Raw genomic sequence first — 27967 nt, forward strand, 5'->3', positions numbered from 1 at the left:
TTGCCCCAGCTCCCAACCCTAATCAACCTCCCACTCGAGGGCTTCAGTGTAGTTTCTGAATGTTGAAGGTGGGGTAGGATAAACTTGGAGATCATTCAAATTTGTGCCTTCCAGGGACTTCCCTGGCAGTCCAGTGGTTAAGACTTCATGCTTCCACTGCAGGGGGATGCCAGTTTGCTCCCTGGTCAGGGAACTAAGATCCCGCATGCCAAGTGGTGTGGCCAAAAAAAAAAAAAAAAAAAGTTTGCCTTCCAAATCTTTTTACTGTTAATGCATAAAACAATTCTTTTCAAACCCCAAATCTCTCACAGAACCCCTACATATCAAATACATAAAGCAGGAATTGCCCTCTTGAGGGACACTATGTGGGGCTTACAGTTCTGAGAAAGTTTAACATTCATTGTTCTTCTGATTTCAGTTACTTCCTGGGACAGGTGAGTCAGCGGAGGCCGAGCGCGGCGCCATGACCTGCCCCTTTTCTGAGCCGGATGCTGTCTCGGGAGCTCTTGGCCCTGTGCTCCTTCCACAGCACCAGACTGGACTCTGGGTCTTTCCAGCCAGGGCAGACGTGCCCCAGCAGTGTCTGCCATGGGGAGAGCTTGGGTCTTTGATTACCTACCCCTCAGACTGCTGTCCCAGAGTCATGTGAGGGGCTGGCTGGGGGGTAGACTGGAAGTGCAGGGAGTTTGGGTGGGGAAGCCAGGTGTCTGTGTTGGAAGGCCACTGGGGCTCGGGGGCTGGGGGCTGGACGGTTGAGAAGGGCTGCCCAGGCCTATGGTGGTCTCTCCCTTCCTCAGGATGAGGCTGCTCAGCTCCTGGAGTAGCTGTTCCTCCAGGGACCCATGTGTCTGGGGACTGCTCTTGGAAGGGGGGCCCGGAGGGGGCTCAGGTGGCCTCTCCTCCCAGGCCTGGGGGCCTGCTTTGGACAGAAGATATTGATCAAAGGACCTCTGGCTGGGGAGGGCAGTCTCCGGCTTGGCTGTCCACTCCCGTGGGGTAGAGAAGGAGGTGGAGATGTCCTCGGTCAGCTCGGGGAAGGCCCCCACTTCCTCATACACTGGCTCCTCATACACAGGCTCCTCCAGTTCTTCCTGCTCCTCCACAGACCCCTGGGACGACTTCATTGGCTGGATGAGAATGGGGTCACCAGAGGCAGGCACAGAGTTAGAGTTCCCAGATTATTAACCGCTAACATTTATTGAGCTCTTCCTCTTGAGATGCTGCAAAAATACTTTTGCATGTATGATGTCAAAAACAGCCCTGTATGATGGATACACTGCAGGTGAGTGAGCTGAGGTACAGAGGAGTTAAATAAGTTGCCCAGGATCACACAGAAGTAAATGGTGAAGCTGGGGCTTGAACCCAGGTCTGTCTGACTCCAAAATGCATTCACTTAACCATTTCCTTCTACTTCTCAAATTCTGTGACCACTTCCCCCTTTCTTCACTGCATCCTACCATCCCTTGTTTTCCTCATTCCTTCAGGTCACAACACTCTCTGTCCACCCGCACACACACTCATGGATGGCCTGCATTGGGCAAATACAGAGAGCACATGGACTCAAGCAGCACAGAGCACAGGGCTGACAGGCACAGAACTGGAGCAGGCACAGTACTCACAAAGAACATGGACAGGGTCCTCCGGTTGTGAAGTCGCCGCTGGGCACAGGTAGGGTGGGGAGGCAAGGAGGGAGAAACACAGAGACACAGTGAGGCCTGGCAGCAGGAGCTTCAGGTGGAGAGTTGGGGCACAGAGAAGGCAGAGTGGGCACCAGGCTGGCAGACATGTCATTTCCTCCTGCAGTGTGGCCAGGGCATGGGCAGGGACCCTGAGGCATTGGGCAGGCTAGGGGAACCTCACCAGGGTCTGATTGGCAGACAGGAGGGTGGCTCCACTGTCATCCCCACGGATGGGCAGCAAAGGCATGGTGCCAAACTTCTGACGGGCGAGGTCAGAGGAGGAATGGCGTCGTAAGACCACTGGCTGGTGGTCATCGTGCTGGAGAGAGGGCAAGGGGAGGCACCGGTGGGCATGGGAGGTACTGAGGGTGGAGCTGGGCCCACAGACCTGGCTCTCAGCTCCCTCCTTCCCCTTACCTGGGCTTTGAGGATACTGGTGGTCCAGTCCCACATCTCATCCTCGTCTGTGCAGGACAGGTAGCTGGGGGTGATCAGAGTGGGATCACCAGGAGGGAAGGGGTCACAACTAGAGAGGTGGAGGATAGGAAAGGCCGGAGGACAGGGAGCCTGGCTGGGAGGTACTCACAGGTGCATCTTCTCTAGCATCAATGTGAAGCCCCATCTGTGAAGCAAAGGAGACCAGTAATGGGTGATCAGAAAGGCCAGAGGGGTGATGGCATTTCATGCCTCTAGAAGGGTGGACTGGGGGGAAAAACTCACGGGGTGGGAGGCTTGAACTTTTTGCGGATTCCCAGGTAGACCTTGGCATCTTCCAAAGGCCACTCTCGTTCCGGTTTAGAGCTCTGACAACATGAAGGCCAGCAGTGAGGTTGAGAGGTGAGAGAGAAGGATCATGGTTAAGGAGGTCAAGAAACCATGGAAGCACTGGAGTTGTATGAAGCCAAAGGGTCAGAGAGGTCAAAGGGCCAAGGAAGCAATGAGACTGATGGAAAAATGGCCTGTGGAATGACAGGGTCGAGCAGTCAGGGCTCCTCCCACATAGCCACCCAGCCTCCCTCCGCACTCGCCCAGGGCCCACCTTCTTCTCCTTGAGCAGCAGCAGGCAACGGCCACGCAACAGAAAGAACCTCTCCTGGAAGCGGTTTCCCAGCAAGCGGGGGGGCTCCTCCCGACACCGCAGCAGCCCCACCCGTGGGCTCTCACGCCGGATACCTGAGCACAGATGGGCAGGGCAGGGCTAGGTGGAGGGTCCCTGGGAGAGGCCTGGGGTGGGGGGTGGGGGTGGTGCTGGGCTGAAGAAGGAGGCTCACCTGTGAAGAGGCAGCCAGCATGGGCCAGAGAGACTTTTCTCAGGAGCAGAGAGGCTGAGCAGGGCTCTGGGAGTTGGCACCATTGGAGGGCCTGCTCAAGGACCCTTTCCTTGGGGTGCAGTGGCCGCTCTAGAGGGCAAGGTGAGGGTAACTGTCAACCAGATATCCATCCACAGCCTGGCACCCCCTCCTCCTTGCCCACCAGTCACTCATTCATTCATCCAGCCAGCCACAGGCATAATTTAGCATTGACTGTGCCCGGCACCGGGCTGCCCTGGGGATACAGTAGGGAGCCTGAAACACCCAGCCTGCCTTCACAAAGCCCACAGCCTGGCAAGGGAGCAGAGAGTAACAGATAAGTAAATCAGGTAAAGACAAACCATAATTCTGAAGGAAACAATAAAAAGCTGAGAGAGAGAAACAGGGCAGCTACTGAGATAGGGTGACCAGGCAAAGCCTTTCAGAGGAAGCATTTGAAGATGAGACACAGAGCCTGAAGGAGTGGGAAGAACAAGCCATTCAGAGATGGAGGAAGAGGACACCAGGGACGACGAAATGCAGCACCAAAGGCCCTGAGTTAGGAAAGATGTGCTTGAGCAACTTAACAGCCAGCGTGGCTGAAGCAAGGAAAACACGTCATTTGAGATGAAATCTGAAGAGTGAGTGCCAGATATTTAGGGTCTTGTGGGCCAGAATAAAGGGTTTGAATTTTATTTTAAGTGCAATGGGAAGCCACTGGAAGGTTTTAGCCATGGGAGTGGCATGATGATATTTATGCTTGAACATGCTCATTGACTGCTGTGTGGAAAATGGATTGTTGGAAGGCAAGAAGGGACACTGGCCAGCTGTGCCTTATATGGAGCTGTCCATTTTTGTGGTTAGTGTTGGGGTGCAGAAAGATCATGGTGACTTCAACTAAAGTGGTAGCAATGGAAATGGAGAGGTGGTATATTTAGAAAGATACATTTAGACTCAAGAGGACTAGTTAGCCAGTAGGTATGAAGATGAAGGAACAGAAGGAGTCCCAGAGGACTCCCAAGTGTCTGGCCTCGATAACTGGGTGAATGCTGATTCAATGACTCAGTCAGGAAAACTAGGAAATGGCTTGGGCTTTTTGTCAGGGGAGGGGGCTGGGAATTGAGTTTGGTCTTAGAATTTTTTAATCACTTTTTTCTTTTTTTTTTGGTTGTACACCTGGCATGTGGGACCGCTGGTTCCCCAACCAGAGATCAAACCTGCATCCCCTCCAGTGGAAGTGTGGAGTCTTAACCACTGGACTGCCAGGGAAGTCCCAGTCTTAGGCATTTAAAATATGAGATGTTACAAGATGTACAAGTGGAGGTGTCAGCAGGCAGCTGGCTATGTGAGTCTGGAGCTCAGAGGAGGGGACCACACATAAACATTTGGGGCCAGCTTATTAGTGGTATTTAGAGCCACAGGAATGGATGAACTCACCCAAGGAAACAGATAGAGAAAGGAAGAGGGTTGAGGATTGAGTCCCAAGTCCCTCCAGCAACTGGAGCCTGGGCAAAGTAGAAAGAGACACCTCCTTTGAGGTGAAAGAGAAACCAAGGGTCTTTGGGGCCCAAAAGACAAGAGGACAGAGAGGAAATAGATCCCACATGCAGCAACTAAAAATCCCACTTGACGCAACTAAGACATGGCACAGCCAAACAAATAAATACAAAAAGGGAAAAAAAAAGAAAGACCGAGAGGACAGCTGCACATCTGGTAACCCAGAAGTCTTGGTGACTTTCACCCCGAACACGCGTGCACGCGCACATGCGCTGTCATACGCACCAAGCTCCCCGTGCTCTCGAATCTCAAATGTCACCCACAAGTCCGTCCCAGCTGCCGTCCCCCGAATCTCCAATACTTGGTTGGTCAGCTCCTCAGCAGTCAGTGTTGGGGACACCTGGGGTCAGGGCATGAGCAGAGGACCCATGCGGGTTAGGCCACTGCCCCTGCTGCCCGCCACCCTCTCACCTCCCCTCCTGTCCCCTCAGGACTCACCTTCAGGGTGACACAGTTGTCTGGGAGCTGCTGCTCTATGAAGACCTCCATGATGAGGTCTCCAGCCTGGGACAACTGAGGGGAGGAGTAAAGAAATGAGAAGGACACAGACAGTACAAAGAATCAAGGTCAGAGAACTCCTTAGGTTGTCTCATGAGTGCTTCCCCCACAGAGGCCTCCTCTGAACCCTCACCCCAAGCATCCCTCAGACCTTTTAAAGAGAAGAAACTCCAGGCGTGGTAGCACTGTGTGCAGTAGCGCTTGAGAAGACAGTCTGGAGTCTGAGTTCCAACTCTGCCACTCGCTACAGTACAGCCTTGAATAAATGACCCTTCAAACCTCAGTATCTTTGAAAAAATGGGGCCACCTACCTCCTAGAGTTGTGTGGCACTAAAGATAATCACGATGGTGTGATCACTCACCTAGAGCCAGACATCCTGGAATGTGAAGTCAAGTGGGCCTTAGAAAGCATCACTACGAACAAAGCTAGTGGAGGTGATGGAATTCCAATTGAGCTCCTTCAAATCCTGAAAGATGATGCTGTGAAAGTGCTACACTCAATATGCCAGCAAATCTGGAAAACTCAGCAGTGGCCACAGGACTGGAAAAGGTCAGTTTTCATTTCAATCCCAAGAAAGGCAATGCCAAAGAATGCTCAAATGACCACAATTGCATTCATCTCACATGCTAGTAAAGTAATGCTCAAAATTCTCCAAGCCAGGCTTTAGCAATACCTGAACCATGAACTCCCTGATGTTCAAGCTGGTTTTAGAAAAGGCAGAGGAACCAGAGATCAAATTGCCAACATCTGCTGGATCATGGAAAAAGCAAGAGAGTTCCAGAAAAACATCTATTTCTGCTTTATTGAGTATGCCAAAGCCTTTCACTGTGTGGATCACAATAAGCTTTGGAAAATTCTGAAAGAGATGGGAATAACAACCCACCTGACCTGCCTCTTGAGAAGCCTGTATGCAGGTCAGGAAGCAACAGTTAGAGAACTGGACATGGAACAACAGACTGGTTCCAAATAGGAAAAGGAGTACGTCAAGGCTGTATATTGTCACCCTGCTTATTTAACTTCTATGCAGAGTACATCATGAGAAACGCTGGGCTAGAAGAACCACAAGCTGGAGTCAAGATTGCTGGGAGAAATATCAATAACCTCATATATGCAGATGACACCACTCTTATGGCAGACAGTGAAGAGGAACTAAAAAGCCTCTTGATGAAAGTGAAAGTGGAGAGTGAAAAAGTTGGCTTAAAGCTCAACATTCAGAAAACGAAGATCGTGGCATCTGGTCCCATCACTTCATGGGAAATAGATGGGTTAACAGTGGAAACAGTGTCAGACTTTATTTTTGGGGGCTCCAAAATCACTGCAGATTGTGACTGCAGCCATGAAATTAAAAGACGCTTACTCCTTGGAAGAAAAGTTATGACCAACCTAGATAGCATATTGAAAAGCAGAGACATTACTTTGCCAGCAAAGGTCCATCTAGTCAAGGCATGTATGGGTGTGAGAGTTGGACTGTCAAGAAGGCTGAGCACTGAAGAACTGATGCTTTTGAACTGTGGTGTTGGAGAAGACTCTTGAGAGTCCCTTGGACTGCAAGGAGATCCAACCAGTCCATTCTGAAGGAGATCAGCCCTGGGATTTCTTTGGAGGGAATGATGCTAAAGCTGAAACTCCAGTACTTTGGCCACCTCATGCAAAGAGTTGACTCATTGGAAAAGACTCTGATGCTGGGAGGGGTTGGGGGCAGGAGAAGAGGACGACCGAGAATGAGATGGCTGGATGGCATCACGGACTCAATAGACGAGAGTCTGAGTGAACTCCGGGAGTTGGTGATGGACAGGGAGGCCTGGCGTGCTGCTATTCTTGGGGTCGCAAAGTCGGACATGACTGAGAGACTGAACTGAACTGAACTGAACTGAAAGTGAGATTACAGGTGCTTGGAATATAATTCGTCCTCAGATGTTAACTACAGCATTTATTATTCTTCTCACCTCTTTGTCTAACTTAGCTAACCCTTCCTTGGATCTCTATACCTGGAACTGAAGTGCTCCTGCCACCCTTCTATAATGAAGAACCCTCAGGGTAGAATAAATGGAGGAAATCCTAAACCAACCACCCCTCCCCAAGGCACTTCTCTCCTTGGGTTTCCTGGAGCCCAGAAGCAGAAGGTCACCTTCCTATCTCGATGTCCCCTCCTGGCCCACTCAGAAGTCTAGGGTCAGGACAAGTTACCTGCACGTCCTTCCAGGTGGTGATAAGACTGACCTCCAAGTCAATCTGGGCTACCTGGTCAGGGTCGATCTGTGGAAGAGCCAAAAGGGTGTGTGTCTGTGTGTCTGTGTCTGAGTGTCTGTGTGCATTAGCGGGAGGCTGCCGGGATAGGGGGTAAGCCCAGAGACATGTGCAAGACCAGAGCCCGTGGAGGAGAAGGGGAGAGGCCAGAAGAGCTGAGAGCTAAGGGGCAAGGATGTTAGGAGTGCGGTTACAGGAGACGGGGCCCAGGGCTCTGGGATGGGGTTCCTGATGCAGAGGGCCTTTAGAGGGTGAGGTTAGGGGTTTGTTGGGACAAGCAGGATCCAGCGTCCAGGGAGAGGGACCATAGGTCAGGGGTCGGGAAAGCTTACATCAAAGACAGAGATGTAGCCATCGATGAGCTCCTGCAGCACTCGCACCTCGTGCTCCCCCCGCCCATCTGTCTGGAACACGCTGGGGGCGAACAGCAGTGCCAGGTTTCGCGTGCACATCTGGTTCAGAGAAGCACACTTCTGTACCCTGTGGAGGGGTGTGAGGGTCTCGGGTGGGTACAGCAGTCATTCGCAAACACTTATTGAATCCCTGCTATATGCCTGGGCTAAGCACTTGGGCTACAGCAGTGAGTTAGACACAACCCTGCCCTCAAGGAGCTCCCAGTCTAGGGGAGAGACAGACTTATACATAGGGGTCAGCAAACTTTTTATGTAAGTTTATAGATAGTAAATATTTTAGGCTTTCATGCTGTGCCATCTGTCACAACCCCTCAACTCTGCTCTGGGAGTGTGAAAGGAACCATGGAATATATATAGAAGAATGGGTATGACTTTACATTTTATGCAAAACTTAATTTACAAAAATAAGCAATGAGCTGGATTTGGCCCAGAGGCCATAATTGTCCAGTCTGTAATCAGTACCATACAACTGAGGTTCATCCTAGAATCATTAAAAAATCTGTCTCTCCCAATCGACTGGTAAAGGTAGACCTGCATCTTATTCCTCTTTGTGTCTCCAACATCTAATCCTTTGCTGCATAGAATATTAAAGAAAACAAAATAATGCTGATCGTTCACCATTTCTGAACGCTTACCACATATATGCCAGGTGCTGTAGTAAGTTTACAAGCACATCATTTAAATCTCATATAATCTATGAGGTGGATGGTGGTGGTGATAGTTTAGTTGCTGAGTCATGTCCAACTCTTTGCGACCCCCTGGAGTCTCTTTGCCCACCAAGCTCCTCTGTCCATGGGATTTCCCAGGCAAGAACACTACAGTGTGTTGCCATGCCCTACTACAGGAAATCTTCCCAGACCAGGGATTGAACCCTGGTCTTCTGCATTGGCAGGAGGATTCTTTACCGCTGAGCCAGCAGGGAAGCCCATGAGGTGGATACTGTACCTTATACCATCTTTCTATTACAAATGAGGAAACTGAGGCTCAAAGAAAACAGATAATTTATCCAAAGTCATGTGCTAGAATAGTGGAGTCAGATTGAGGCCTAGGTCTGTCTGACCCCAAAGTCCATCCTGTGAACCTTTATGCTGTTACACCTTCACTGAACAATTGTCTATGGGATGGATATGTGAATGTAAGTGAGGGATTGGACAGAGGTGACGAAGGGTCAGGGGGGAAGCCTGCAGGAGTCTGGCTGTACTGACCGATAGAGATGCCCAATGAGGGTGGCCAGTGTGCGGCGGTTGACCCGTGGCAGGCAGCCAATCACTTCTTTGTATTTCTCCAGGCGCTGGTTCTTCTGGGGCAGCTCTGGGGACATGATGGGCAAGGAGTGGAGAGAGTCAGGGAAATAAGAGCAGAGGGATTTTTAGAGAAACAAACCCAGGATGGATGTGTCTCTGCCCCTTCCCACCTTTCCCTGAGCTGAGTCCCTGGGTGGTCAGCCAACTGTGGCAGGGGTATTGGGGTGGGGGCTGCCTAATCCCACAAGGGTGCCTCAGAGATTCTGGGAGGGGGGTCGTGGAGTTCCTGGTTGGATTTCCATTGCCTGTGAGGCTCTTCAGAGTACCCACCAGCAGCCTCCCTCCAGCGAGGCAGCAACCGTGCAGAGGTCACAGGATCATCAAGCTCTCGAAAGAAGCGTTTGAGCGTGTCGGTGACATCCTCCACAAAGTGTTCCCCTGGTCGGAGCCTCACAGACCGGGCATCCCGCCGGAACTCAGCCAGCAGCTTCAGGCTGCGGGCACGGGCACCCCCTTTCCGGTATACACCCTCCAGCCGGAGCCCTGTGAACAGCCAGCATCTCAGCTCACCGCTGCCCAAGACCTGCTATCACTCACCCAGTGCCCTGTCTGTGACCCACCTCCCCCCATACTGTACGTGGCTATCGGGGGTAGGATGGTCAAACAGAAATCAGCCTCTCTGGTCTTGCTGCTCGGGTCCCTACTCCAGCCCTCGCCTTCTGAAGGTCCATCCCTAACCATGCCATCACACTGCAGCTCCCTTCTCTCCTCACCACTTTGATCTTTAAATAGCACTCTATGAAATCACATCACACTCAGGACATGTTATTCACAGGTTTTGAATTTATGAATTCATCTACCTGCTAAAATGTATTTGGAACCCCCAAATCAATACCTGCGGCACTCTGCAGTCACCTGTGAACATGCACAAATGGAGAAAATTTTCAGTTGCCTGATGAACATTTTCCCAGCTAAGCCTCAAGCGGTAAACAAGTGTTATTCTAATGGTATATTTAGAGCCACGTATTTTTGCATTCTTGTTCTTCTTTGGTGGGGGGGAATTTCACTGTTTAAAATGGCCCCCAATTTAAGGCTGAAGTGCTGTCTAGTGTTCCTAAGTACCAGAAGGCTGTGATGTGCCTTGTGGAGAAAACACATGTGTCAGATAAGCTTTGTTCAGGCATGAGTTACAGTACTGCTGGCAGCAAGTTCAAAGTTAACAAATCAACTGTATAGTAAATAAAGTGCCTTTAAAGCAGACTCATGGATACAGAAAACAAACTAGTGGTGACCAGTATGGAGAGCGAATACGGGAGGAGAGTATACTGTTAGGTATAAAATAAACTGCAAGAATATATTGTATAACACAGGGAAAACAACAAATATTTTAGAGTAACTATAAATGGAGTACAATCTTCAAAAATAGTGAATCACTATATTGTACCCCTATAATTTACCAAATATTTTACATCAACCATACTTCAATAAAAAAATAATAAAATAAAAAAATTTTAAAAGATGAAAGCTTGGACCTATACTCAATATCTTATAATAACCTATAATGGAAAAGAATCTGAAAAAGAATATAGGTATTATATATTTATACACACATACACACACATGTATGTAACTGAATTACTTTGTTTATACCTGAAACTAATACAACATTGTGAATTAATTATAATTCAATTTAAAAAGAGAGGAAAAGAAGATGAAAACTTCAAAATATTAAAAGTGTCTTCAAACAGAAGCACACATAAAACAAAGTTCCATATTGATCAACTGATGAAAATGTGACCAGAATTTCCCAGGAACTTAACTCTGTATTTCCACTGGGGCAACAGTTCAGCATTCATTGATCCAGTGTTTTCTGTGACTTTATAACTGCCGTGAATCATGAGAACTGAGTGTATTTGTTTATTACTCATCATTCCCACCAGTCTCTGAGCTTCACAGAACCTTCCTCATTCACTGCCCCTCTTGCCGTGGCTGGCACAGGGGAGCAGCTCAATAAATATGTGTTGAATGAAGAGTGGCGGTGCAAGATCTGTGGAGCAGCAGGGAAGAACAACCAGACTTTCTCCAGGGCTTTTCACTGAGCGAACACATGTGAGGCTGAGCAGCGGATGGGGTCTAGTAAGTTTGGGGAGTCAGTACATGAGGCTACTGCAAAGGCGTGGAGGATGTCTTTAACCACTGACTATCCATTGTCTGTAGTAAGCACAACTATTTGTAGGCGCGTGGATGTGCCTTTTTCCCCTTTACCGTCCTCCTTGGTTTTCTGAGAATTTTCTTCTCAAGAGTCTAGCCCTCTAAAGAGGGTTTGCTGGGGGAAAAGAATCAATTTGATCCTTACTCGGTAAAGAGAAAAAAGCAGAGGCGAAACTCACAAAGAATTCTGGGAACCCCTTGCATAGTTCATCCTTTATGGCTGGAAAACCCTCCCACACAGAATAATTCTACTCAGACCCTCAACGATTTTGCTGCTCAGCTTGGCTCTTGCCAAATAGCTGCGCTCTCTCTGTTCTCCATAGCTCTGCATCTCCAGTCACATCTGAGGGCCCTGCTCCTTCCATGCCCACACCCCAGTAAGAGTGGCTATGGAACACTTCAGTTCAGTTCAGTCACTCAGTCGTGTCTGACTCTTTGTGACCCCATGGACTGCAGCATGCCAGGCCTCCCTGTCCATCATCAACTCCCGGAGCTTACTCAAACTCATGTCCATTGAATCAGTGATGCCATCCAACCATTTCATCCTCTGTCGTCCCCTTCTCCTCCCACCTTCAATCTTTCCCAGCATCAGGGTCTTTTCAAATGAGTCAGTGCTTCGCATCAGGTGGCCAAAGTATTGGAGTTTCAGCTTCAACATCAGTCCTTCCAATGAATACCCAGGACTGATTTCCTTTAGGATGGACTGGTTGGATCTCCTTGCAGTCCAAGGGACTCTCAAGACTCTTCTCCAATACCACAATTCAAAAGCATCAATTCTTTGGCACTCAGCTTTCTTTATAGTCCAACTCTCACATCATACATGAGTAATGGGAAAACCATAGCATTGACTAGACGGACCTTTGTTGGCAAAGTAATGTCTCTGCTTTTTAATATGCTATCTAGGTTGGTCATAACTTTCCTTCCAAGGAGTCAGCATCTTTTAATTTCATGACTGCAGTCACCATCTGCAGTGATTTTGGAGCCCCCCAAGATAAAGTCTCTCACTGTTTCCACTGTTTCCCCATACATTTGCCATGAAGTGATGAGACCCAGATGCCATGATCTTAGTGTTCTGAATGTTGAGCTTTAAGCCAACTTTTTCACTCTCCTCTTTCACTTTCATCAAGAGGCTCTTTAGTTCTTCTTCGCTTTCTGCCATCAGGGTGGTGTCATCTGCATATATGAAGTTATTGATATTTCTCCTGGCAACTTGATTCTAGCTTGTGCTTCATCCAGCCCAGCGTTTCTCATGATGTACTCTGCATAGAAGTTAAATAAGCAGGGTGACAATATACAGCCTTGATGTGCTCCTTTTCCTATTTGAAACCAATCTGTTGTTCCATGTCCAGTTCTAACTGTTGCTTCCTGATCTGCAGATTTCTAAAGAGGCAGGTCAGGTGGTCTGGTATTCCTATCTCTTTCAGAATTTGCCACAGTTTATTGTGATCCACACAGTCAAAGCTTTTGGCATAGTCAATAAAGCAGAAATAGATGTTTTTCTGGAATTCTCTTGCTTTTTCAATGATCTAGCAGATGTCGGCAATTTGATTTCTGGTTTCTCTGCCTTTTCTAAAACCAGCTTGAACATCTGTAAGTTCATGGTTCAAGTACTATTGAAGCCTGGCTTGGAGAATTTTGAGCATTACTTTACTAGCATGTGAGATGAGTGCAATTGTGCAGTAGTTTGAGCATTCTTTGGCATTGCCTTTCTTTGGGATTGGAATGAAAACTGACCTTTTCCAGTCCTGTGGCCACTGCTGAGTTTTCCAAACTTGCTGGCATATTGAGTGTAGCACTTTCACAGCATCATCTTTTAGGATTTAAAATAGCTCAACTGGAATTCCATCACCTCCACTAGCTTTGTTCATAGTGATGCTTCCTAAGGCCCACTTGCCTTCACATTCCAGGAAATCTGGCTCTAGGTAAGTGATCACACCATCGTGATTATCTGGGTCAGGAAGATCTTTTTTGTACAGTTTTTCTGGGTATTCTTGCCACCTCTTCTTAATATCTTCTGCTTCTGTTAGGTCCATACCATTTCTGTCCTTTATTGAGCCCATCTTTGCATGAAATGTCCCTTGGTATCTCTAATTTTCTTGAAGAGATGTCTCAACTTTCCCATTCTATTGTTTTCCTCTATTTCTTTGCATTGATTGCTGAGGAAGGCTTTCTTATCTCTCCTTGCTATTCTTTGGGACTCTGCATTCAAATGGGTATATCTTTCTTTTTCTCCTTTGCTTTTTGCTTCTCTTTTTTTCATAGCTATTTGTAAGGCCTTCTCAGACTGCCATTTTGCTTTTTTGCATTTCTTTTTCTTGGGGATGGTCTTGATCCCTGTCTCCCATACAATGTCACAAACTTCCGTCCGTAGTTCATCAAGCACTCTGTCTATCAGATCTAGGCCCTTAAATCTATTTCTCACTTAACCACCTATAGGTCCTAAATGTGTCACATGTGCTCTCTCACTATCACCACTATCCTGGAACATGAGACTGTGAGGAGCCCTATTTTGTTTCTTTTTATTTTTTGGCCATACCACACGGCATGTGGGATCTTCCTTGACCAGGGATCGAACCTGTGCCCCCTGCATTGGGTTCGTGGAGTCTTAACCACTGGAACTGCCAGGGAAGTCCAATAACCCCATTTTATTTTTTTAAATCTATTTAATTATTATTAAAGTTTTCGGCTGTACTGTGCAGCATGTGGGATGTTAGTGGCATGCAGGATCTTCGTTTTCTGACCAGGTGTTGAACCTGTTCCCCCTGCATTGGGAGCCTGGATTCCTAACCATTTAACCAGCATGGCCCACTTTAAAGACGAGGGAACTGAGGCTCAGAAAGGCAGAGCAGCTTGTCACTGTCAGGTTGCAGTCTCTGGAGGCAAAGTTTTTGAAGGCAAGTCACATGCACATCTCCCTCCTCAATCCCGTCTAACCAGCAGTGCCCATGTTCCCCATCCCTCACTAGCTCAGTGTCAGCCAGTACCCACTCACCATGCTGAGTGACAAAACTGATGCAGGCATCCACGATGATGGGGATGTCACCCCTGCTCATCTGCTGCTCCTGCAGCCCTGTGCCTCCCCCGCCGGCTGCCCCCGCAATGGCCGTGTTCCATGCTGAGAAGTCTAGCCGGCCCTCTGCCTGCAGATACAGTGTCCTGAGACCCGAGAGATCTGAGTCAGAGCCAGCTCCAGGGGAGTCCTCAGGCTAAGAGGCCCAGGAGCACAAGGATCAGACTTCCCAGAGACACCAGCAGGGGGCAGCAACACCCAACCCAGACAAGGCCCCTGACTAGGGAAGTGACTTTGAGGAAGTGGGCAGTAGTCCAGCAGGCCTGGGTGGAAGGTGTGAACTGTGGGGGGGCCCAGAGTCAAGAGTAGGGGCAAGACTTACCTTCCTGTCTCCACCAAAACCAAATGCTCTTTCTTGTCCGGGGTGTCAGCTGCTGAGACCACACCTTGGAGGAGAATCATGGGACATTATTATTGTCATCTTCATCATAGTGATTAATATTCATTAAGATATATTTAAGGTGTGTAGGTTCCATGCTAGGAGGTTTACAATCAATACTGCCTTAAACCTTATGAGTTACATACTATTATCCCCACTTCGGGCTCAGACGGTAAAGAATCCGCCAGCAATGAGGGACACCCGTTTCACATAAACTCAGAGAGGTTAAGTAACATGGCTCAGATTACTTGTTACGGCAAAGCTGAGCTTGAACTCAAGTTTCCTGTCTCCAGACCTTTAAAACATTATCCTACACTGTTCCTCTTTTAGGAGGAAGAAAGAATTCCCAGTCCCTTCTCTCAGTCCCCAACCAGCAAGTGACTCTAAAAAATGATAATAACACACATAACATATAACACTTACTGAATACCTGTAAGATGCCTCCTGCCAGGTTCTGTGATAAGTGTTTTACAAGCATTGCCTTATATGACGCTTGTTACGTCCCTATTATTGTGCCTAATGTGAAGATGAGGCAACTAAAGCACAGAGAGGTTAAGTAACTTGTCTAAGGTCACCCAGCCAGCAAGTGCTGGTGGGGTGGCAGGGTCTAAATTTGGGCCATTTGACTTTAGAACTTCTGCCTGAATCCACCATTCCTGCTATCTCCCATAGGGGCCCTAAATATATGAAGGCCCACTACCCCACCCCTCAGAGCCACCCTTCATCCCTGTCCCCAGCCCTGCTCACTGATCTCCTGTAGCCGGCGCAGATGCACCATGTCCTCAGGGGCTGGGGGGCCAGGGCCTGATGCTGGGCACAGGAAGAGGTGATCTCCACGAAGAAGGCCGAACCCAGACATCCAGAGGCCAGGGGCCAGGGTTGTATGGGAGGGAGACCGCAGCCACAGGCGACCCAGCCGCAGCAGCCCAGGGCCCAACAGCTGGTGACAGCTCAGTGGAGAGAACCACTGTGAGGAGGAGGACAATGGGAAAGAGGAGGGTAGGGAAAGAGACAAGAGGTGGGCAGAGAAGTAAGAGTGAGAGGGATAAGGGGAGGCAGAGGAAGACATGGAGAGAAAGCCAAGGAAAGAGGGGAATGAAAGGGATGGGGAAACAGTAGAGGAAAGACCGGTGCAGGAGACAGGAGATGGATGGAGAAAAACAAGAAAGAAATGCAGTTCAATTCGATTTGCTCCAGCCAACACAGAGAAGACCCCTGTGCGGCAGGCAGTGTTATACCCTTAATTGGGATGTAGGGAAAGACAGCCTGGGTAGCTGCATGCTGTGACCGAAGAGTCACGAGGTCCCAGGAAGTCCCACCCCCAGGGGGCCAGGCGGAGGCTTCATGAAGAAAGGACTATTCGAGGTGTAACTCAAAGCAGTGCTTCTCAAGCTACTTGTGCTGAAGGAACAGGAAGTTTAAAATTTTTTTACCAATCTGTCTCTAACCAACACTTTGATTAAAAAACAACAAAACAAATTACTAGAAAAGTGAAATGACAAAAGAACGACATATAAAATATAAGCCCCCAGTTCTTAAATATTAGACTCCACACATAAAATTATTCTGTCACATTGCTATGAAAGATTCTAAATAGTGACTCTCAAGCTCTATACTTAACCTGTCATGGGCAGTAAGAGAATTCCTCAGCCAGGACCAGGTAACAGACCACACTTGGGGTAGCACTGCCTTAAAGGATTTTTGAAAAGTGGTGGCTCAGTGGTGGTGAACCCGCCTGCCAGTGTAAGAGACGTGAGTTTGATCCCTGGGTAGGGAAGATCTCCTGGAGGGATAAATGGCAACTCGCTCCAGTATTCTTGCCTGGGAAATGGACAGAGGAGCTTGCGGGCTACAGTCCATGGGTTCTCAAAAAAGTCAAACACGACTTAGCAAATAAATAACCAGAGATAATAGGGGGAGACTTGGAGGGCCATATCAGTGCCCTTAGAGGATATGGAGACAGCTTATTGGTGTGAGGCGTTCTGAGTGGGGTCAGAAGTCAGAGCAGGGGAGCGCTTCCTACAGAGCAGTATCAGATGCACAGACTACTGGTGAGGCCAGAGGGAGGCCCTTGAACCTTACCCAGGGCAAGTCACTGGCCACCTGCAGGGGTGCCGCTCAGAAGAGTAAGGCGAGGAGGGCAGCCAGAAGGGGTTAAGGAGGAGCTGCAGGCTGCCAGAGCTCGTAACTTTCTAAGAAGCTGTGGCGGGGTGGGGAGGTGGCACGCCAGGGTGATGAGCTGAAGGTGGAGCAGGGCTGGGGGAAAAGCTGTTTAAGGATGGGAGCGATTATCACTGTCATCCCCATTACTACTTCAGCACCCCCAGATGGAGGACTTGCGGCGTGCCAGGCAGCGTGGTCCTCACGTGTCACTTAACCCTCAACCCTAGGGGGTAGATCTTTGACACCCACTCTACCCATATGGAAGAGCTCACACGTGTGAGTTGCAGGACTCAAATCCCAGGATATCTGACTCCAGGGATCTAGATTTAATACCAGGGATCTAATTTAATGCCAGGGGTGAGGTGCAGGATGGAGAGAGTGGCTTGCCTGGGAATGGAGAAGCTGGGTCAGATGAAGGCAGCTTTGCCTGTGGACTTGGAGATCTGAGCCTGGGGGAGGTGGTAGGAGTCAGGTGGCAGCCTCTCTGTGGGAAGAGCCCAGCACAGTGCAGTCTGGCCTGTGAGCTTTGCAGACAGAGGCCTGACTTTCGTCCTGTGCTCTGCTGCCTTCTAGCCCTGTGACCCTGACTGAGAGGCTTCATAACCTCTGAGTTCTTTAGGTGTGAAATATTGATAACCCTTACCTCTAAGTGTTGTGAAAATTAAATGAGATATTGAGTGGGCAGCGTTTAACACAGGACCTGGCACAGAGTAAGTGCTCAGCCAACCTCAGCTGTTAGTGGCAGAGGTGGGCGTGGCTGCAGGAATAGGAGGGGACAGGACGGGGGCAGGGGGGTACAGGGAACCCATGAGCTGTAGGGGAGGGGTCTCAGCTGCCTCACCTTGCCCAGGGCGCTGGTCCAGGCCTCCAGACTGTCAGCTCCATCTGTGCCAAAATGCTGAATCCTGCCCCCAGTGAGGATGAGCTCGAAGGAGAAGGGGAACCTGGAGAGATGAGGTCCGGGAGGAGGGACGGGGTGAGTCAGGGGGCTGGCAGGCTCAGGATCAGGAGCGGAAAAGGAAAGTTGAGAGAACAGGGTGGGTGTTACCTGTCGAGGTCACCTGGGTCAGTGGGTGGGGGGTTCACACCCAAACATACAACATCCTGGGGCTGGACGAGGTGGAGGGGTTCAGGGCTGCTTTCCGACACAAACATTTCCAGAGCCGCACCCAGGACACACCACAGTCGCGGGGGAGCTAAGAGGGAAAGTGGTGGTCAGCAGGCAGCAGACCTCTGTCCCCACTGTCAGGACTCCCATTTGCCAGATATTATTCTGTGCCAACCCCTCTACCTACGTACGATCTCCTGTAGTTGTCACAACTCTATGAGGGGAGTTTTACATTCACTCCTGTTTTGCAGATGGGGAAATTGAGGCTCAGAGTTGAAGTACTTGCCCAAGTCACATGGGGAGAAAGCAGCAGAGCTGAGATTTGACCCCCCCGTGGTATGACTTCAAAGCACAGCCTCTCAACCATCACCCAATGCTGCCCCTCCCCACCCCTGCCATGGTCCCTCTGAGCCCAGCACCCTTGTCCACTTCAGGGCATGTCCTATCCCAGTCCTCTCCTCCTTATCCCTCTAGGGAACACTCCCAACCATCCTGGCTTCTGCTCATCCCCTCCCATCCCTTGGCTCCCCTCTCACCATCTCGGCCCCTGCGAGGGGGTGGGGGTCCCGCTTTGTTGCTGATGGGACCACAGTACAGGAAGCTGCTGTAAGTGGCAGGCACCACCACTTCATTATACACGCCAGGGGAGGGGTCTGCAAGGGCAAGGAAAGTGGTCACGTCAGGCCAGTGCAATGGAAAGGCCTGACCCCCTTGGGGAAGTGCTTGAATTGAGGAAGACAGTGGGACCCAACTCCATCAGCAGCATGGCCTAGTAGACCCCAGTGGTGCTGAACCCCTCACCATCCAGATCAGAGAAGAAGGTGGCAGGCAGTGCCGAGGCTTCTAAGCCAGCCCTTGCCCACTGCCTGTCTCCACCAGCTAGAGAACAAGTAAGCTCTGGGTGGAAGGCTCAGGCAGGGGCCCTCCTGTAAGTGCCTTGGCCCCTGTGGCATGACTACTGGAGACCAGCCTGTGTAAGATGACCATTTCTACGATCAGACTTCCCTTGGGCAGGTGAGACCTGACCTATGGGTTGACCCTGACAGGGATAGGCCAGCACTAACACCTCAAGCATCCAGATCCACTCCAGACAGTGGTCATTAGTGGTCAATTCAAATACCAAGAAATAGGGCCTCGAGGACTTGGAGGGTTGGGAAACTGCCCAAGTTGGGCCATTGTGATGGGCTAGCTGAGAGGTAATTGGGGGCTCCCGCCAGAAGAACCAAGGCACAGGTCAGGGCTGAGAATTCTTGCAGGGAGAGAGAGGAAGCCCTGTGGGGATTACCTGGGGGCAGGGGACTAGGGAAGCTGCCATCGAGGGCTGAGGGGGTCCAGGGCTCCTCTCCCTCAAAAGCTTCGACACAGAGAAGCTGGGTCATGTTCTTCAGCAGGTTGGGTCCTGCCACAGCTGCACACAGTGCCTACAGGGAGAAAAGGCCTCTGTCAACCCCAGGACATAACCTGGGAGTCCTGGGGACAGTCCTCCTGTCTCCAAAACAGCCCCCACTCCAAGTTTAGGCATTTCAACTCAGAGATCCATTAGCCCCAGCCTTCCCTCCTACCTGGAGAAGCTGGCTATGATCTGGATACTGAGGGTGGGGCTTCCGGAAGAGACCGAGCCGGTACTTCCGAGAGATGAACTCTCCCCGAGGGCCAGGGGTGGTATCTGGGTGCAGCCCCTCACCTGGGGGGAGTGACCCTGCCCAGAAGCGGTTGGCGCGATCGTTTCCCAGGACAATGAACAACTGCAGGGTCACAGGGGGCAGAGGCAAGTGACAGAAACTTGTATCCCCAGGCATTCCAATCCTGTCCCCAAGCTGGACCCAAGACCTTTTCACACATGCTCCTTCCACCCCAGCCCACACCCCCAGACACACTTTTTCCCTCTGCAGACTTCTCACCTGCACTATCTCATTACTCCACACACTTGTGTCCAGCTTCAGGCTCTGCACCTTGGAGATCCCAGAACCCAGAGCCCGGTGCTGACCTGTTAGGGTGTGAAGGGCATGGGCACCCTGAGCCCTCCTGCCCCAAGCCCCCAGCCCCTCCCCGTTTCAGCTAAAGGCCCCAGCCCTCACCTGCGCACTGTTTGCAGATGACCACTCCCAGGTTGACCGCAGCCCAGTCTGGGCGGGAGGCGCCACAGTCCGCGCAGTGCCGGTTTGCCCGATTGGACCAGATCTTCTCAGCCACCTCGTAGTCAGACAGGGTCTCGGTTACTGCTTCCTGCAGAGCGGCCGCCCAGCTCTGCCGAGCCCCCCCAGACTCGGCTGTGAAGCTGAGGGGTGGACAGCCAGTCCGTGGGCCTGGACACCCACCCCCCTACCCACCCCACCACCCGGGGCATTCCTGCAGCAGCCACCACAGCCATATGTGGGCCAGCCCAGCCCCTCCTGACATCCTTGACCCTGTTCACTGGACTCCCATCGGGACACACCCACTGACATCCTAAGGAGGAGGCCTTGGGGCCTCTGCACCCCAGTGTCCCCCCTCAATGTCTCTCCCCCGGCCTTGCCTCCTGCCAGTCTGGGCCCCACCTGAAGCAGCGATGTGGTGTGAGCAGGTCAAAGCTGCGACTCTTGGTCTCCCGCACACTGCAGCCTTGTAGTTCAATGAAGCAGATCCCGATGCCCAGAGAGAAGGCCTGGCAGTCGGGAGCGGGGGCGGTGGGCAGGCACAGTGAGGTCCGAGTGGGCTAGGTCAGGCCCCTCGGCCCTGGCCCGGCCCTGCTCACCTGCTCACTCTTGTACAGGGCCAGCTCTCCGGGGCTCAATGCAGCAAACACCTTGGCCTTGTGCCCACGCAGCTCCAGCATGCCCGTGCGGAGGGGTCGAGGTGGCTGTGGGGGCCGGGGGTGGCCCAGGAGACGCTGCTCCTTCAGGCAGGACTGCAGCGTGGAGCACCACATGTCCCGCTGAGCTGGCGGGGGACGGGGAAGCAGGTAAAGTGGGCTGTGAGCTCACCTGGCCTCCCCAGCCCTGCTCTGAACCCAGGGGCCCTGGCCCTCACCCTCACTCTCTGTGCGGAACACGAACACCCTCTGGCCGGTGATGACCTGGAACTTGTTGTCCTTGCTGCTGCGGGTCATCTCGATGGCCGTCAGAGGGATCACGCCCTTGGGGAAGGGGTCCTGGAGGGACAGACAGAGCATTGGCCCATGGGGACAGGAACTCAGCCATGTGCACTGACCCCTGGGGGCCAGCACCAACGTTTAATGAGATTCGGCACTCATCCCACAAGCAGTGGGGTACAGCTGCTAACTGCGCTCCCTTTGACCCTGACATCAGTCACGTGGTGCCTGCCTCCCCTCCACGGGGGAATCAGCCTTCTAATCCTGAGCCTCTCTCAGCTCTCCCTCTCCCTTTCCCCAGGCCCCATGAAGCATGTCCCAGACCTACCTTATCACTGCCAAAGTACATCAGACTCCTCCCGTTGAACTGCACAAAGCGCCTCTGAAAGACGTAGTTTCTGGGGAAGGGAGAGGCTGAGATCAGTAACTGGTGGAGGCTGCACCCCAGGGGTCCTAGGATCTGGGAGCACGTGAGACCCAACCTCCACCACCAGCCAGCCTCCCGTGCCCCGCTCCCCTTCCCAGCAGCCCCACCCCTGAGGGGAGAGCTTGTCTAGCCAGCCACTGAGCAGGGGTGTGGGGCGGTCTGCCGTGGAGGAGAAGCTGGCATAAGGTGAAATGAGGTCATCGTTGGTCTCTGTGTCCAGGGTGGGCAGGGAGAGGGTGGAGTCCCCAGGCAGTTCAAGGCTGGCATAACCAGCATCCTCACGTGCCTCCAGATCCGGCCTGCTGAGCCTTGTGGGAGCCAAGAGAGAGGGGGACACACTTTAGAGCCAGTTCCGTGGACAGCCCCACCCACAGCACCTAGTGGAATGCCCAGCAGGTACCAGATCTGCTTTTTAAGCAGGGGAACAGGGAGGCTGAGAACCCAAAACATGAGCATGGATCTTCTTCCCAAGGCACGCTAGGACTTTTCATTTGAAAAATGTCAGTCCTTTGCCTCTGCCATTAGTATTACTTGGTGGAAAAGTTGGGGAATAACTAACACAGATGACTTTCTGCCACAGCTGCCTATCTCATCAATAAGTCTAATCGGTTCTTTCTCCAAAAAGTTCATGCCTGTCTCTCCCTGGACCAAGTTCCCAATAGCTCTCACCGAGGTGAAGGGAATTGTCTAACCAGTCACTTGCTTCCATTCTCGCCCTTCCACCAAGGATGCGAACAAGATCATTTCACGCACCTGCAGGAACCTCTACAATGACTTCCCGTTAACACCTGTCGAAATTCCTTACCAGTGGATGCAAGACTGTACAGAGAGACCCAGGGCAACTCTGACGACCTCATCCTGCACTGCCTTCGCCTCGCTCACTACAGTCCAGCCACATTCTCTTCCCTAGTTCAGAGTCTTTGCCATACTGTTCCCTCTGCCTGCAACACAATTCCCTAGGCTGCTTCTTCCCATCCTTCAGATATCCTTCCCAGAAAGTCCTCTATTCTTCTGTCGCTTTCCAGTGGTTCCTTACCTCAGCTGTACAAATCACTTGGGAAACTTAAACGTATCTGCATATGAACCCCACGTGCATGCGTGCATGCTCAGTCATGTCCAGCTCTCTGTGACCTCATGGACTAGAGCCCGCCAGCCTCTTCTGTCCATGGGATTTTCCAGGCAAGAATACTGGCATGGATTGCCATTTCCTACTTCACAGGATCTTCCCAATTCAGGGATTGAACCCGAGTCTCCTGCATTGGCAGATGGATTCTTTACCACGTAGCTACCGGAGAAGCCCTGTGTGAGCCCCATGCCAGACACTTACATTTGAGTCATTGGGAACAAGGCTCAGGCATCTGTCATTTTCAAAGTTCCCCAGGCTGTAGTGCAGCTCAGGTTAAGAACTTCCACTCTATCCTACTTGTTTCCTACTTCATTGAGAAATTGAAGCAACCAGAGGATAATCCCCACAGACTCCCAGCGGCCCATCTGCCCCATTTCACATACACACAGTTTTCCTCCTGGTACTATGATAAACACCCCTGTCTAAAGCTGATCTGTCCTCTGGGCACTTGGTTCCAGTCCTCTCACCTACACAAGGACATCACTCCAGACTTTGTCCCTTTTCTCTCTCCTATATCCACTAGTTCTCCCTATCAGATCATCCCTATTCACCTATGAATATACACAGCATTCCATGCTATTAAAACCCCTTTCTTGACTCCACTTCCACTATCAATAACCACTCAAACTCTCTGCTCTTCTTTGCAGAAAAACTCAAAAATGTTGTCTTCATATTTCCAGTTCCTTTCCTTTGTTCTCTCTTGAGCCCACACAGATCAAGCCTTCACTCCCAGCACTTGTCAAGGTCCCGAGTAACCTCCGTGTCACCAATTCCAGAGGTCAATTCTCAGTGCTCATCTTACCTGGCCGGATACATCTGACCTGACCTCTTCCTCCTCCTTATATCTTTTCTTCAGTTAGCTCCTATGGCATCAACTTCTCCTGATTTTCTTTCTACTTCACTAAGCATTTTTTTTCAGCCTGTTTTGCTGATTCTTCCTCTTATCCCCAATCTCTCGATCCTGGAGTATGCCAGGACCTTATCTTGGTCCTCTGCTTTACCTACACTCACTCACAGCTACATACACCCATCTAAATGCTGACAACACACAAACCTAGATCTCCTGTTCAGACCTTTCCCCCAGACTCCAGACTTGTATATCCAACGGCCTATTTGCCACCTCTCCTTGGGCATATAATACACACCTCAAATTCAACAAATCAAAACCTGAGCTCCGAATCTGCCTTACTCCTGCGTTATGCACAGTCTTCCCCATTAAAGACCACAGCAACTCCATGAACTTTCAGTTGCTCAGAAGAGCACTGTCAAACGGTCTTTGAAATTTGGTTGTTTTATGGTTTCAGCACAGCTCACACCAGACTAGCCACATTTCAAGTGTTCAGCAGTCACACGTGGTTACTGGCTACCACACCGGACAGTGCAGGCTCAGACGGAAACCCCTGAAGTCTTTCTTGACTCCTCTTTTTCTGTCACACTTCAATTTACTAGGACAGTTTGTCTTCAAGATATAACCCAAACCAGCCACTCACCCTTTCCACTCTCATAGAAGTAGCCTGAGATTTTTCACCTAGATCACAGTAAGAACCTCCAAACTAGTCTCTCTGCTTCTGCTTTTGCCCCTACAGATCATTGCCAACACAGCAACCAGAGGGATTCTTAAAATGTAAGTCAAAACCCTTCCAATAGCTCGCTTCCCATTTCACTTAAGAGTAAAAGCGAAAGTCCCAGTATGGCTCCTTTGCCTCTCTGGCAGCGTCTACCCCAGCTCTTCCCACCCTGGCCCCCTCTGTCCCAGCCCTGCTGACCTTGTCATCGCTCCCAGATCCCCTGGTTACATGGCCTTCTTAAAGTCTCTATTCTGGCCATTCTTCCCGCCTGCAGCATTCTTGTCCTAGAAGGGCGAAGTCCCTCACTTCTTTCAAGTTTTAGCTCAAATATCATCTTCTTAACACTCTGGCAACTCTTGGTGAAAAACTGCAGTCCTTTCCCCCCTCACCCCATCCAGCCCTCTTACCCTGTTCAATTTTTTTCATGGCACTTAACACCTTTTACTGGAGAAGGGCATGGCAACCCATTCCAGTATTCTTGCCTGGAGAATTCCATGGACTGAGGAACCTGGAGAGCTATAGTCCATGGAGTCGCAGAGTCGGACACGACTGAGCAGCTAGCACTTTCACTTTCACTATTACCTTTCAACATAGGAGTAACTCATTTAGTACATCTATTGTTAATTGACTAATTTCCCACAAGGGCAGGGATTTCTGATCTATCCCAAACATTTACAACAATATCTGACATTCAGTAGGTGTTCAAAAAAGATTGTTAAATGAAAGAACGAAAGGCACTTCTCTGTATTTTAAGTCATATATCCATTTCTTTGCTGCTGCTGCTAAGTTTCTTCAGTCGTGTCCGACTCTGTGTGACCCCATAGACGGCAGCCCACCAGGCTCCCCTGTCCCTGGGATTCTCCAGGCAAGAACACTGGAGTGGGCTGCCATTTCCTTCTCCAATGTATGAAAGTGAAAAGTGAAAGTGAAGTCGCTCAGTCGTGTCCGACTCTTGGAGACCCTATGGACTGCAGCCTACCAGGCTCCTCCGGCAAGAGTACTGGAGTGGGGTGCCATTGCCCTCTCCAATTTCTTTGTCTACCTGTTTTATTTCCTATCTGTCCCCACTGAGTCACAGGCTGCCTAATGGGAGACTGGGTCTGTCTGTCATATTCATCCTGAATCTCAGTAACCCAGTTGGCACACAGTGGACGCTCAACACACATTCGATGACCAATGGGGAACACAGCCGCCACCAGCTCAACCCGCTCCTCTTCCTGCCACCGTCACTCTGTGGACCACTCACCTGTGTTCAGCCCTTTCCTGACAGACACCTCTGCCTTCTCTTCTGTCAGGGGCCCCTGGGACCCCCACGGGTTGGACACCATAGTACAGGCAACCAGGGTCCATGATGTGCACTGGCAGGTGGAGAAACAGGGGAAACAGGGAAGAGGTCAGGTGAGAGTCCTGAATGGCACCGCTCCTTTCCCCCAACCCATGATTGTCAACCTACCTGTGCCCGTTGTGGGCCTGAGGGCAGGGGTGGGAGCAGCTGTCTGAGAGCTGTCTGGGGCCCTAAGGAGAGAGGTCTAGTGGTCATTCAGGGAGAGAGAAGGAAGGACAAGCCCTCATGTCCTCCTCCTCCCTGCCCCCAGCACTGGATCCCACGGAGCCGACCCCACTCACATGTCCTGAGCTGTCTGGGCCCCGCCTCTTAAGTCCAAGCCAAAGTAGATGACATTGGGCATCATCTCCACAGTATTCGAGGCCGACGGCTGCTCGGAGGAGGACCTCGGAGGGACAGTAGGGGACCTCGGACTCAGGCTGGGCTCTGGGCTCTTGGATCCCTCTGGCCTCCAGACAGCTGGACTGAACCCAGGCCTCTGGGTGGTGGCGGAGCCACTGAGTCCACCAAATACTGTCCTGGGCTTAGGCACAGGCTTGGTGGGCTGGCCTGGGGATGCTGGGCTGTGCGAAGGCTCCATGGCACTTTCAGGCTGGGGATCCGGGGGGCCCTCGGCAGTGCCCGCCTGCAGCAGGCGCAGGATGCGCTTCCGGTGCCCCGTGGCGTTGACGCCCAGCTGCCTCAGCTCCCCGTGGCCCAGGCCACGGGCCGCACCCGCCGTAGCCAGACCCTGCTGCCGGAACGCGTCTGCATACTGCTCCAGGTGCACCGAGGCCAGCCACACAGCGATGTCCAGGTCCTGAGGGGCAGCCATGGGGGCTCAGGCCATTGCTGGGGGAGGGGCAGGGTGAAGGGAGGGCTCAGGTTGAGATTCCCCCTCCCTGTCCCAAAGTCTGAGGCTTGGACAGAGGCCACCAGACTCCAGTCTTCCTCCAGAGAAAATGACCAGAAGCCTGTGATCCGGAGGCAGAGCCAACCCCAAACATTGGAAAGGGCCTCCCCATTGTAGGAGCGCCCCTGCATTTACAGAGGAGGAAACTGAGGCCAGGGAGGGGAGGAGGGTTGCCCCAGGCTCGTGGCAAGCTGGCTTCTTGGTCAAAGTGTTGGCCCCTTAGCTTCCACCCACACAGTGTCTGGGTCAAAGCTCTGCATACACTCAGGTCAGCAAGCCTAGGACAAGATGTCAGAACCTTGCAGGGGTGGGGATGACAGGGGCTGGTGGGGAGGAGGGGCCCACGATGAAGCTGCTATGACACAGAGGAGAGGGGAGGAGGAGAGGGGAGACGCACCTCCCACTCCCACTGGTTCCAGAGCTGAGTACAGGCTCCAGCCATCCTAATCCTGGTCGTTCCCAGTTCCTCCTCCCCTTCCACCTATTGTCTCTGCTCAGACTTCCTTCCTGTCCCTCCAGCTCTGGCCGCCCCCACATCCTGCCTGCCTTGGTCAGGCTGTCCAGAAAGCTCTAGGCAGTACTAACATCTGGGCAGAGGCCACTTGGGGAGTGAGGATGGGGCAGAGAACTAACTGAGCCAGAGAGATGAGGGGCCGGAGGTACACCAGGGTCTCCACTCAGCACCCACCTGCAGTATCTTCTCCCATATGTGTGCGCCAACTGGAACACCCACCCTGCAGGAACTCACACTGTGAAATGACATTGCCCTACCTCTGCTTTCTCCAAGCCTTCCTCTGCCCTGTCCATGCCTTTGGATTCAGGTCTCTGAGGCTCTGTCCCATTCCACCACCTTGACGTAGACCCTGATCTAGTTAGTACCTAGACCTCTCTTGAATCCTGTCTCCGTGAGTTTTTCGTCCACCCTGTCCCTGTCCCCACCCCATTCCATCTCCATCTCTGTGTCTAAATCCATCTCGGTCCCTTCCTTGTTCTCCTGTCATTAAGCCTCTCCTTGCCTCTGTCTCCATCTCAACTAGATCTTCAGTTTTATCTGTGTCTCTGGCCATCTCTGACTCTTAGGTCTCTGTCTCTGCCTCTGTCCGTACTTCTCTCTCCCAGTTTCTCTCCTGCGGGGTCCTTCTTACCAGGACTGCCTCTCGCCCCAGCGTCAGTTCTGGCCTCTCTCCGCCTCTCTGCGGCGGAGCCCCCCTCCCCAAGCTAGAGCCCGGGTGCTGCACCTCCCGTCCTGACTCAGAGTCCAGTTTCCCGGTGACTCAGGCCCGACTCGAGGGCACGGGACTGAGAACTAGGAGGTGAGCGGGGCAGGAGTGCGGGGGTGGGGGGCAAGGGGGGCGGGCAGGGCAGCGCAGGGCAGCTCAGGCTGCGACGAGGGAGGGGGCAAGGAGGGAGGGGGCAGAGGCCGGCAACCGGAGGGAGGGGCTGATCGCGGCGGGGAGGGGGAGAGGGGAGCGCCGCGGGCGCGGAGCGGGGCTAGGGATCCCACAGAGGCCCTCAAGGTGATGGGGAGGAGTCTGGGAGGCAGGAGCCGGGGGGCACGGGGGTCCTCACCTCACTACGCGGCCGCCGTCCGCTCCCCGGTACCCACCCGCCGCGCCGTCCGAGGCTCCGGGTCGCGCCGCGCCGGCCCCGCCTCCCCTCAGCCCTCCCCCGACGGAGCCC

General features: G+C 51.7%; 1 protein-coding gene across 3 annotated transcripts; it reads right to left on the bottom strand.

Annotated features, from left to right (window-relative positions):
- ARAP3 (ArfGAP with RhoGAP domain, ankyrin repeat and PH domain 3) lies at positions 1-27930 on the bottom strand. 3 transcript variants are annotated; one of them, XM_068979427.1, is made up of 33 exons: positions 27857-27930; positions 25677-26226; positions 25504-25565; positions 25297-25408; positions 21464-21664; positions 21258-21327; positions 20869-20989; positions 20594-20778; positions 20397-20503; positions 19938-20137; positions 19761-19846; positions 19422-19604; positions 19145-19280; positions 18396-18512; positions 17800-17947; positions 17593-17695; positions 15336-15555; positions 14532-14595; positions 14132-14295; positions 9259-9471; positions 8890-8995; positions 7604-7751; positions 7212-7280; positions 4964-5038; positions 4751-4865; positions 2951-3079; positions 2719-2852; positions 2400-2482; positions 2266-2301; positions 2097-2160; positions 1861-1998; positions 1620-1658; positions 1-1127 (listed from the first exon to the last, which is right to left on the bottom strand). In XM_068979427.1, the coding sequence occupies exons 2-33, from the start codon at positions 26207-26209 to the stop codon at positions 642-644; spliced, it is 4647 nt and encodes a 1548-aa protein (XP_068835528.1). In that variant the 5' UTR covers positions 26210-26226; positions 27857-27930; the 3' UTR covers positions 1-641. The 3 variants fall into 3 exon arrangements, with proteins under 3 accessions (XP_068835528.1, XP_068835529.1, XP_068835530.1); XM_068979429.1 differs by having other exon boundaries at positions 1009-1528; XM_068979428.1 differs by lacking the exon at positions 1620-1658.
- Positions 27931-27967: the final 37 nt, after the last annotated feature.

Source organism: Capricornis sumatraensis, chromosome 9 (genome assembly GCF_032405125.1).
Source record: "Capricornis sumatraensis isolate serow.1 chromosome 9, serow.2, whole genome shotgun sequence".
NCBI lineage: Eukaryota > Metazoa > Chordata > Mammalia > Artiodactyla > Bovidae > Capricornis > Capricornis sumatraensis.